General features: G+C 35.1%; 1 protein-coding gene across 2 annotated transcripts in view; it reads right to left on the bottom strand.

Annotated features, from left to right (window-relative positions):
• ELP4 (elongator acetyltransferase complex subunit 4) overlaps positions 1-12,765 on the bottom strand; it is a 200,721-nt gene that overhangs the window by 173,669 nt on the left and 14,287 nt on the right. For both annotated transcript variants that reach the window (XM_045194051.3, XM_024559012.4), the window contains exon 3: positions 6,250-6,371. In XM_045194051.3, coding sequence (XP_045049986.2) covers positions 6,250-6,371 — 122 coding nt within the window. The remainder of the gene's footprint in view (positions 1-6,249; positions 6,372-12,765) is intronic.

The following is a 12,765-nucleotide window of genomic DNA, read 5'->3' on the forward strand; positions in this document are numbered from 1 at the left end:
TGCTTATTGGTTTTTGTTGAACATAACTTCAAATTGCAGGGAAGAAAGAATGGCCAGTGAAAGAATCACCCCAACACTAGCTGGATAGATAGCCCTGTCTTCTCTGGGGTTGTTCACAGAGCAAAATTGTCCTTCTGTACCTAAGAAATTTTTATAGACTGTCCACTTAATCTATGACCCTTGATGGTGTGCTGCCTTTCTCTTTTCACGGTATTCTTTCACATTTCATTTCACGGGATAAATGTTACTTTGGAGAGCTGATAAAAAGTAAAAAGTATCTACTTTTACTTTTAACAGCTCTGGTTTTCAGAATTTCAAGTCATGTGTGCCTCCAAGAAGGACTGAATACTTCGCAATACTTTTTTTGTAAAAGTATTCAGAAGAAACAAACAAACTCTATTTCTAAAATTCCCAATTCTGGTCTTGTGTGGCTCATTTTCGAGAGTGATAACGCACTACATAATAGTTCCAAGATTTTAACACTTCTTTTGAGCGTAACAATAACCATCAAGTACGCACAATTCTTTTTTTTGAGCTCAAAATAAAATTTTTGTAAGTAAATGTGAGGTGTGGAGTGAATATATTTTAGGATACAGAAAGCAAAACTCCCAGATATTTAATTTTTAAATTTGGAAGTCAGGAATAAGATAGCGAGGGTATTATCCCTATCTTAATAGGAAAGGTTAAGTGACTTGTGCAAGGTCCCGCCACTAGTTGAGTAGCAACGCAGAAATTTAAAATCTAAGCCGATATCCCGAATACATTTCACTTCTGGTGGATAAATATTACAGAGTATGGCACTTTTGCTATATGACTTAGGCTACTGTTCTGCATGCAAAATTCCTTTCTTTTTTGTCGGTTGATGTACAAATCCCAATCTCAAATGTGTGTTTATTTTAATGTTATATCAGAAATGGTTCTCACTAGCCAGTGACAGAGAGTTGGGTTTATTTTTCTTTCTACTTTTATCTTACCTTTCATTTCCTTGTTGAAAAATAAGGCACATGCCATCTTTTAAAAACTGGCTACAAATGTAGGTCACTGGAAGCAGTACTGAGCCTTTGCATGTTTTTTCTTAGTCTTTTTAGTTTGCCAAAGAGGCTCTAACTGTGGCTGCCAGAGGAGAACTTAGAATTTTAAATAAGCTCTCATAAGTAGCGAGGGGGAAAAAAGTGAAACCCTGGGGTCAAACAGCAAATTACCGGCTCAGCTAGCCTTTCAGAGTAAACACTAAAAAACAGAGATTCTGATAATTTTCTGAACAAATAAAATGTTGACAAAGAAATGAAGGTAACATATGCTGATTACAGCCCTGTCTTCACAGGCCTCTTCTAATGTCTGTCCTTACACTATGGACAAAAGATATACAGTGAAAAATTAGTTTTGGGAGGAAATACAGTAAGCATTACATAGGCTAGAAAAAGTCAAAATGCATGGGAAAATGGGTTTTATTGAGCACGCCATACAGCTTGCAAAACGGAATGACGCGAGGGCCAGAAAATAGTTTTTAATTTATAACATAACATATTAAAATTATAACTTTGGAGATGAGTATAATAAAAAATATTGAAAAATCTATTTGGCTAACTAAAGGATGTTTCTTCAACTTCATTCTTATAGCTATCTCCATTTTTGGCAGAACAAGGAAAATGAGACAAATCTGAGATATGTATGAATTCTATTTGCTCAGAAAGACCAGACTGCACTGCAATATACTAGGAGCAAACAAGTGACCAATCACTGGATTCAAAGTCTAATTCTTGTTCCATGATCAGTAAACAACAGATGGAGAGCAAACACAGACTTAATCTTGACACCAAATTGAGAGAAGAAAAGGAAATCTTTCTAATAGAAATTCAAACTTTATGTGGTTCATCAAACAATACTGCTCCATCTAATTCTAAATTAACTGGTATCTCTGATCTCATTTGTAACCAAAGAATCCACTAAAGCAAAAGATACATGGTACAACGAACAAGATCTTTAACAAATGAGATCAATATTTAGGTAAACAGTTGATATTTCAGGATATACTAATGCTTTCAAATTATTGAGACAGAACTTCAATTTTTACGTATGGATTTTACAGTCCACAGAAAGAATCCTGAAGGTGCTAGTCTTAATTCTTGTACTTCATTACTAAGCACCTTATTGCTCTACTCATTCATCAAATATGATATGGTTCATTTTAAATGAACTGTTACTTATTCCATGACTTATGGGTTATTATAAAGTAATTTGTTCTCAATTATATTTTTCTCTACATTAAATGAGAAGGTTTGTCATAATTGATTTTAAATTTGAACTATTTATTTAAAGGCTATGAGCCCTTAGTAAACATCAATGTAGTTATAACACTCTTGTAGGTAGGCATGTTCTTATGCCGGGTACATGTTAAAAAAATACAACTTTTAAGCTCCTTAAATTAATTCTAGCACTGGCTGGTGTGGTTCAGTGGATTGAGTGCCAGCCTGCGAATCTAAAGGTCAAGGGTGCCACCCTGCGAATCTAAAGGTCACGGGTTCAGTTCCCAGTCAGGACAAATGCCTGGGTTGCAGGCCAGGTCCCCAGTTGGGGGCATGCAAGAGAAAACAAATTGATGTTTTTCTTGCACAGCAATGTTTCTCTCCTTCTCATTCTCCCTCCCTTTCCCTCTCTTTAAAAATAAAATAAAATCTTAAAAAAAAAGAGAGAACTCTAGCCTCCTACTTTGTAACTGGAGGTGATATAAAAGAGGACATACAGATGGCCAATAGACACATGAAAAGATGCTCAATGGTGCTAATCAGAGAAATGCAAATTAAAACCATAATGAGGTGGCACATCATACCTGTCAGAATAGCTGTATCAATAAATAAACAAGTGTTGGAGAGGATGTGGAGAAAAGAGAACCCTCATGCACTGTTGGAATGCAGACTGGTATAGCCACTGTGAAAAACATTATGGAGTTTCCTCAAAAAATTAAAAATGGAACTGCCTTATGACCCAGCGATTTCACTTCTGGGAATATACCCAAGGAAACCTGAAACACTAATTCAAAAAAATATATGCACCCTTATGTTTATTGAAATATTATTTAAAATAGCCAAGCTATGGAAGCAACCCAAGTGCCTATCAGCAGATGAGTGGATAAAATAGCTATGTTACATTTACACAGTGGAATATTAATTACTCAGCTATAAAAAAGAAGGAAATCTTACCCTTTGCAACAGAATGGATGGACCTGGAGAGTATTATACTAAGTGAAATAAGCCAGTCAGGGAAAGACAAGTACCTTATGATTTCACTTGTATGTGAAATCTAATGAACAAAATAAATTAACAAACAAAATAGAAACAGACTCATAGATACAGAAAACAGACTGAAAGCTATCAGAAGGGTTGGGGTATGGGGGGTTTGATAAAAAAGGTGAAATAATAAAGCAAAAAAACCCGTCACAACTCATAAACACAGACAACAAACAGTATGGTGACTCCCAGAGAAAAAGGGGGCTGGGGAGAGGGTGAAGGGGGGATACACGGTGACGGAAGGAGACTTGACATGGGGTGGAAACATACAACACAATAAATAGATGACGTAGTGTAACATTGTGAACCTGAAACCTACATAACTTCATTAATCAACGTTACCTCAATAAATTCAATAAAAACTTAACCCTTTGCTCTAGATACTAGATAGATTTCTGCATGAATATTACCAATTGGTCATGTCAACCCCCCAAAATATTCAAAGTAAGTTTTAAAACTGACCCTAGTATATTATGAATAGTATTTAACTTTACTTCTAAAAATCATTTTACTTTAATTCATTAAATATTAATGCATATTGTATAGTTGAAATTATAAAAAGGGTATAATAGAAAAACCTTAGCATTTTCAACTTCTAAGGAAATACTTGTGTGTGCATGCATGTATATATAATTTTTTATTTCATTAACAAATCAAACTATGATAAATATTTGCATATTTTAACATAAAATGTAAATTTTGATATTTTAGAAAACATTCCATAGAACATTTTCACAGAGAATACTTGTCACTATATTTGAGGTGATCAAGAAAATTCTTTTAGATAAAAAAGTTAACTGAAAAATACCACATGTATTTTAAAAGCTTTAACAATGTCATGTATATTGTTCTATATGATTTTCTAAGGGGTGCAATTTCTCAGTGTTACGTCTTAATGCTAATTTCCTGAAGGAGCTTAGACTGCAATAAACATGAATATGTTTTCAAAGGATGATGGATAAATTGCTGGGTAGTTACATACGTTAGGCAGCTGAGGGGCTTTTTATCCCTTTACTTATCTTTAGTTATATACAGTTTTAAGATAATTATGGTCTCCAAGATTGTCTTTTTCCATTTCTTGTACCAGCAATATTTGCCTTGGTTATAGATTCCAGAAATCCTCAATCATATATCATAAAGTTAAAACTAAGCTATTACAACATTTGTTCCCCTTATGTTGCATCTCTAAACATTGTTAATGCCTTGTTTTCATCATTCATTGTTGGGCTGTTTGATATAAACAAAATTTTAAGTATAATTCTAATTGAGTTGGGCACCTGAAATCCTGACTGAATACTATGTAGAAAAACTTACTCATCCACATTAGTATTCAACATCTCATTTTACATTACAAAATGTTTTGTTTATTTTTCTCAGAGATGCTAAAAACTTTGTCTATGCACTGGTGTGCAGAACACAAATAATTTAAGTTTTTATCAGCCATATTTTTCTAATCTATTCTAAACATGTAAACAAGTGGACTATATAAAATATGTGTATTTTAAAATAATACTTTTAATATATATATTTTAAAGATTTTATTTATTTTTAGAGAGAGGGGAAAGGAGGAAAAAAGAGAGGGAGAGAAACATCAATGTGTGGTTGCCTTTCGTGCGCCCCCTACTGGGGACCTGGTGCACAACCCAGGCATGTGTCCTGACTGGGAATCAAACTGGTGACCACTTTGGTTCGCAGGCCCGCACTCAGTCCACTGAGCCACACCAGCCATAGCCTACTTTTAATATTTTAATAGAAAAACAGAATGCCATATTATTATATTTAAAATATTTAAAATATATTTATTGATTTTGAGAGAGAGAAACATCAATGTGAGAGAGAAACATCAGTCGGTTGCCTCCTATATGTGTCCCCACCAGGGATGGAACCTGCAACTCAGATGTGTGCCCTGACCGGGAATGGAACCCGCAACCTTTTGGTCCAATTAGCTGAGCCACCCGGTCAGGGCAAGCATATTATTCTTTTAAATCAAATACTATTTTACCATTACATATTAAACATGTAAGAAATATAAAATGACAGGCCCTGGCAGGGTGGCTCAGTTGGTTGGAGTTCATCCCATGCACCAAAAGGTTGTGGGTTCTACCCCTGTCTGGGCACATAAGAGAGGCAAACAATTAATGTCTGTCTGTCTGTCTCTGTCTCTATCTTCCTTCCCCTCTCTCTCAAATCAATAAACATATCCTTGGGTGAGGATTAAAAATAAAGAAGTAAACAAATGAAGGTATAAAATGACAAGATTAAGAATAGAGCTGCATAAATATAAGATGATCAAATTATAATAGTTTAAAAATAAATCATTAAACAATTTTTTTTAATCCTCACATGAGGACAAGCTTAGTGATTTTAGAGAGAGGGAGAGAAAGAGAGAGAGAAACATTAGTGTGAGAGAGCCACACTGACTGGCTGCCCCCCCCAGGCGCCCTGATCAGGGATTGAACCTGCGACCTAGGGAGGTACCCTGACCAGGAATCAAACCTGACTTTTTACAGAGTTCTCTCATTATCATCACTATAAGTTTATTTGTTGTCAGTTTTTAAAAGCATATTCACTTCTTTCCTACTTCTGGTTTAAGTTAAAAAAATGTTCAAGAACCTAATTTAAAAATGAAACTATATGCTTAAATAAATTTGATACCATTCTTTAAGAAACAAAATGTACGTATGGCCCCAATTAGTGCATTTTAAGATAGTTCTTTAAATATTATTTCTGCTTCTTTCTGTTCTCAGTGTCTAGGACTCCAATTAAACATTTGTTGAATCTCTCTATATTGTTCCACGTGTTTCTGGAGTTCTGTTCAATTTTCTTTTCTATATTCTTCAGATTGCAAAATTTCTGTTGATATGCCTTCACTTTTTTTCTTCCTCCACATATGTAAACAGTATTTCTTCATAAAATGTTCAAAATGCAATATTGAATATATAGAATATACTCTATTCCATACCTGTAAAATGTCAGCAGGGTTTTCTTTTGCAGATGCGACCAACAAAGTATGCCCACTGACGATTCCTTCCACCAGAAAATACTTGAAGAGCAAAGGAGAATAAACATTGTATTTATCCTCTTCTGTAAAAAAGAAAAACAATAATAGTCAGAACCTTATCATATATCAAGCACTCTCAGGTGTTTTTATAATTTTTCTCCTTAAAGCAAGTGTATGATGTGGGGCAATAATCCTGTTTTCCTAAGGCACAGTTGGATAGGCTAAGAGACTCATCTTGATAGTCAGTGGGAAACAGGTACTGTTAACAGAGCCTTCCTGACTATCAAAATCGTTCTCCTTCTACTACACCACCTCTGTCAGCCAGGAAATCGAAAGGATTTTGTATGATAACATCAAGGAAATCAGAAATTCTTTTCCTTTACTAAGATTTTCTCAGGCACTGCACTTTAAAATGGCCATTATTGCCTACCAACCATTTGGTAAACTCACACCGCATTTCTCTCATGTCACAATAGGCACTTAGTGTATGCAGCCTGATGGTTAATATTTACAATAGCTGTAAAGAGAGTATTATTCCTATAGTTTGGTTTTGGATTTTAAATTCAATAATAATTTAAATTTGAAGATTTTAATTTGATAGAATTACTATTGTAAATTTGTACTAAATGTTTTCCTAGTAAATAATCATTTTACCTCTTATTATTCTCTTATCCTTCCTTCTTTCTGAATGTTAATGAAAAAATGGTAAATCAGGTTTCGTAGACAAAAATGAGTTATATTTTTGAGGTTTTGTGACAGAATGACAACTTGAATATATTTTTATTCTCTTAATATTACTGATAAGCTACATGCCTACACTTTTATATCAGCTTTCTTTCTTTTAATACTTTGAATTCCACACAAACAAGAGACAAAGGTAAATTTATCGTACTATCTAAAAAGAAAGTAGCCATTATTAGTTTATCCAACAAATATTAATTGAATTTCTGTAATATGTCAACATCATTACTATTTGTAAAAATCACACTATTAAGAATATTCCTAAGAAAATTTGAACTTGTGGTAATTTTAGCATTCTGTAAAACCTCTTGCAGCTATAATTATAAAACCTGGACAAAGTATCATTAAAAATAATTATTGAGGGCACTGGAGAGCAATGAAAATCAGGCAGCGACCACGGCTGTGTTGTTCTGAAAGATACGATCATGACCAGGCAAGAATTTCAGGACGGGCTTTGTTGCCTAAGGTGTTCCCAACCTCCCCTAGCTCTGGAGCCATTAAATCGTGTCCTTTCCAGGCTGACGTGGCAGAATACAGATGGAGTTCGGTGTTGTCAAACAGGTGAACATTTAGGGGGAAAATCCTGGAACAAAGGTCCAGAAGGTTCACTGATTGTGCCCAGGTCCCTGGTTGACCACTATGCAAGCAGGAAAAAGGGAACAGGGTAAAGCTGAAAGGCATAACTGAATCACGTGAGATTTGCAACTTTGCAAAGCAACTGCTGCTTTGAAAGTCTGTTTTCCCAATCTAGAGCAGAATCTTGTGCTATAAAAAGGTGAAGTCTATTGACCTGAGGTGTCACGGGACGGAATTCAGTGCTGAGGAGCATAGAAAATGTGAGCTCCAAAATCTGAGTATAAGTTTTGTACATCCATTTGGCTGTTGAGTAAACTTTGTGATTGCAATGAATAATCCTGTCTGACCAGACTGAAAAAGCAACATTTGAAAGGTGGAAACTGGGTAGAGATATTATCTGCTGCATAGTATACTTAAGTGAGAGTAAATAATTTAAGCCCAGGCAAGTTAAGTATCTATTATAACAAAAAAAACCCTAGGAATCCTCAAAAGAACATAATGGAATTTAGAATCATTACAATGCATTACTTACAATGTGCAGATTTCAACCAAAAATTACTGAATATGACCCACACTAAAGAAAACACAATCCAAAGAAACTGATTCCAAATGGCCTCAAAAGTTGGATTTAAAAGACAAAGACTTCAAAGAAGTTATAAATATGTTCAAAGAATTAAGAAAAATGTACCATAGGTATTTTACAATATGGTATCAATAAGAAAACAGAAACATATTAACAGAAATGAAAATTATAAGAGCAAACCAGATAGAAAATTTAGAGCTTAAAATCATGATTCTTTAAATAAAAAATGTACTTGGTGATCTCGTGAATAGACTAAAGATAGAGGAAGGGAAAATAAGAGAACACACCTGAAAGGCAGATGAACAGAAATTATGCAATCTGAAGAACATAGGAAAGAAAATTAAGAAAACTGAACAGAACTCCAGAGACATGCGGAGCAATACAGAGAGGTCCAACCAATGTTTAATTGGAGTTTAGACACTGAGAAAGAGAGATAAGCATAGATAATATTTTAAAAAGTGATGGCCAAAATATGGCTAAAAAATTCCCAAATTTGATGAAAGTATTCAGTTACAGTCCCAAGAAGCACAAAAAACCTCTCCAAGGTAAATGCAAAGAAAGCCAAATACAAACATTGTAATTTGCCGAATCCCAAGGATAGAGAGTAAATCTTGGAAGCAGCAGGGAACAATGACGTGGCATAACAGGGGTACGACAATATGATTAACACTGATTTCTCACCCCAAACAATGCAGGCCATAAGAAATGGTAGTTATATATTCAAAGAGCTGAAAAACAAATACAACTTAACCAAAAGTTGTAAGTTCACAAAACATATTCAAAATCTGAGGTGAAAATTGAGGCAATTATCAATAGACTTGTACTACAGATCATTAAAAGCTAAAAGAAAGTGACACAACATGGTAATTTGTATTTATAGGAAGGAAAAAAGAATACAAATAATAATAAATATATGGGAAATTATAAAACACTGTGATCGTGTATGTGCGTACTTATACACATATGTAAGTGGACAAATGATTTTTTCTTTGAATTTCTTAAAAAAGACAACTGTTTAAAGAAAAATGGACAGAACTAAGAAAACATAGAAATAAATTATATTTGGAGATTTTATCATATATATCTTAGCATCTGACAGAAAAACTACAGAGAAAAATCATTATGAAAATAGAAAATATGAACAACCTTATCAACCACCTTAATCTGATTACATTACACAGTTCCAAAAAAAAATCTTTTTTGTAAATGCATCTAGAATTTGCACGGTAAACCATGTGTTAATTCAATAAACAAGTCTCAATGCACTTGAAAACATTAAACTCTTAGTGTGTGTTTTCAAATTATGATGGAATACAATTAGAATTCACTAACAAAAGACATCTAGAAAACTCCAAATATCTTAAAATCTAAGTACACATTTCTAAGTAATTACAGATCAAAAAGCAATAAAAAAGGAAATTAGAAGACATTTTGAACTAAATGGTTATAAAAATACAATATATAAAAAGTTTTGAGAAACAGCTAGAGGTGACCACAGAAGAAAATGTATAGCCTTAAGCTCTTAATTAGAAAATTAAATCGGTCAAATCAATGAGCAAAGTTTCATTTTAATACGCTAAGTGATAAGGCCCTAAACATTAAAACAAAGGAGATGCAAAGAAATAATAAATAGAAAAAAATCAACTAATGGAAACCTGGACCAAACAGAGAGAGAGAGAGAGAGAGAGAGAGAGAGAGAGAGAGAGAGAGAGAGAGAGAGAGGAATGCGACACTAAGAGCTGGTTTATGAAAAGATCAGTAGACCTTACTGACAAATTCCTTCCAGAACTTTTTCTGTGGATGTCTTCTTACATGGTTGTAATCATTGCTGAATTTTGAATCCTACTCTTTTCACTTAATCTCACATGTTCATCGTCTTGTAACTATCATGTATAAATCTGTACAATATTCCAGTACATATATGTACCATAATTTACTTAGTCAGGCTTGTGTTACTATTAAATAAAGAAGTACAAAGGTGCTTCAAATTCCACATGTCCAAAATTAAACTCAGTAACATTATTTCCTTCCACCAAATGCAATTGATCCTCTTTCAGTTTTTAGAAAATTAGGATTTATTCTTGAAACCTCTTTTCTCCCTCTCACCAACCCACTCGTTGGCTCATCTGTAAAGTCCTGTTAAATTTCTCTTCAAAGTATTTCTGGAATTTAATCACTTCCTTCCATACCAACAACATGTTGCTACCACCAACTCTTGCCTAGAAAACTGCAATGGCCTCTAACTTATTTCTTTGCATCCACTGTAATCTTCCTTCAATATAGCAGTAACTTTGAAAATACAAATCCGAGCATCATGCCCCTTCCCTATTTAACACCTTCCAGTGGTTTCTCACTGCTCTTGGGAGAAAGAACTAAATCCTTTAACCTGGTCTACAGGCTCTGCATGATTTTGGCCCAAGAGCAGACTTTAATGTACATAAAAATATTTGTGTTAAAAGTGGTGCGACAGTCACATTTTCCCTTTAAAAATGCACACGATTATGGTTTAACAAGTTTTTAGTAAAGAAATAAACTGAAACTATTGTAATTAGAAAAATAAGATAATTACATGAAAATTAAGGACATATTACAATACTCAGTAAGAAAATGAACTAACTGCACTAGACAAACAGTGCATACACTAGTGAAATTTACTAGTAGATAATAAAGAAACATTGGGTGATTTATCATTAGTGAGGACTGATAATAAGCAATTAAACTAAATGGCAGAGTTCCTCTTTTTTCTACCTATTTCTAAAATGAGTGAGGGTTTTGACTCTTCTCTTACCTACATACAGGCCCTACTGATCTCACCCACACTCATGGCTTACATTACTACCTCCAGTCTAGTCGTCACATTGCATCCTAACCTGGGACTGTTGCTTACATTACTTCACCTTTTGGCTAGCTTGTTCCCTTAAATCCCCCCAGACCCAGATCAGGCGGCCCCATTTTTTGGAGAAGCTTTTCCCAAGGCCGGGTGAGATGATCGCAGTGATCTGAAGCATCGTGTTAACTCCTGTAGTTGCATTTAATACGCACGAGTGGAATTTTCCCACCAAGCTACAAGATCTCATGGCAGGGAAGGCTTCTTATTGGTAAAACCCTAGTACTGGGCACATAGTATAGCATCTAGTAAATATTTGTAGAATTAATTAAGAAAAAAACAACAAACAAAAAGCCATCTTTGTCTTGCAAGTCAGTCAGATCTACTGTCATCTGCCGAAAGCACACCCTAACACAGGTGCACACACTATGATAGTTATCAACTCTGTATTTTTCAAAGACTCCTACACGAGGCACAAAAAACTAATAGGAGAAACATCACCTACTTAGGGATTGTGAAGCTAAAAATTACCAATTTTGTGAAACAGATTTTGAGGTTGTGCAATAAGCATTTAATTAATGTATTTAGTGAATCCCCATAACACTGGGCAAGCAAAAATGGTAATGATGTGACAGAACTGCCAAAAAGCAAATGTAGTTTGGCCAGAATTAGCAGCCTAATTCCTAGGTTGAGAGAGATGATTGTCCTCATGTACTCTGGTTAGTAGTCGACCAGCCTGACAGTAACGGACTTCATCTGGGTATTCACACACACTGAAGTATCTTCAGAATGGTGTGGCCGGCGTGGTAAAGGGACTTACAAGCATGAGAAATGAGATATTTAGCTCGAAAGAAAAGAGACCCAAGGGATGCCAGGGAGCTGTCCTCACATATTTGATAGGCTGCCATATGGAAACGGAATTACACTTGCTCATCAGGCCCCCAAAGGGCAGGATGAAGCCTAGGGGATAGAAAAAACAGGAGTATCCGTTGTTTCCTTAATTCAGGGTCCAAATGAGCTGCTCCTATCATTCCACTGAGACTGCTCTCAAAGTCAACAATGACTTCCTAATTCTCCAATTTCTCGGACACTTTTAAATCTTCATCTTACTCCATTTGTTTAATGCAGTTACTAGTGCGGACAATGTTCTTCTTGGAAGTATATGTTCCTCCCCCCCCCATATCCCCTATTAAGACACTTCTTGCTCTCAGTTTTGGTGTTTCTTTAGCCAATCTTTATTCTGTATGTGTAAACAGTTTATGTACTACAGCACTCAATTATTTAGTATAAAAATATGAAGTGGTTTTATTTTTTTCCAGTCATTACTTCCCACGATGCTGTGAGAATCTTCCTTTTGTCATCTCTTAATGACATCTACAGCTGATTCCTTGATTTTCTCACCACTGGTTCCAATTATCAAAACTCGGAACAGCCAAATACACATTTAACGTGAAGCTTTTCCTCCTCCTCCTTAAGTGGAGTCAAAGCATGTGGCTTGAAGGTCTTAATGTGGCAGAGGGGTTCTAAGGGAGAAAAAGTTCTAAAGTACCTCTTCCCCCACGTTGTCTCTCCAAGTCTTAGTTATGTAATTGGGAAAGCAGGGAAGGGGAAAAGCAGCAGCAATCAGCTTGCATAATTAGCTCTCTGGTGTAAGCAGAGAGGTGCCCACAGCCTCACCCTGATCTGATCTAGTCAAACCTGCTGCTTGTAGCCTATGGAATTATGGTGGTTTCCAGGCAGGTGATATGTG

This window comes from Desmodus rotundus, chromosome 5 (genome assembly GCF_022682495.2).
Source record: "Desmodus rotundus isolate HL8 chromosome 5, HLdesRot8A.1, whole genome shotgun sequence".
In the NCBI taxonomy this organism is placed as follows: Eukaryota; Metazoa; Chordata; class Mammalia; order Chiroptera; family Phyllostomidae; genus Desmodus; species Desmodus rotundus.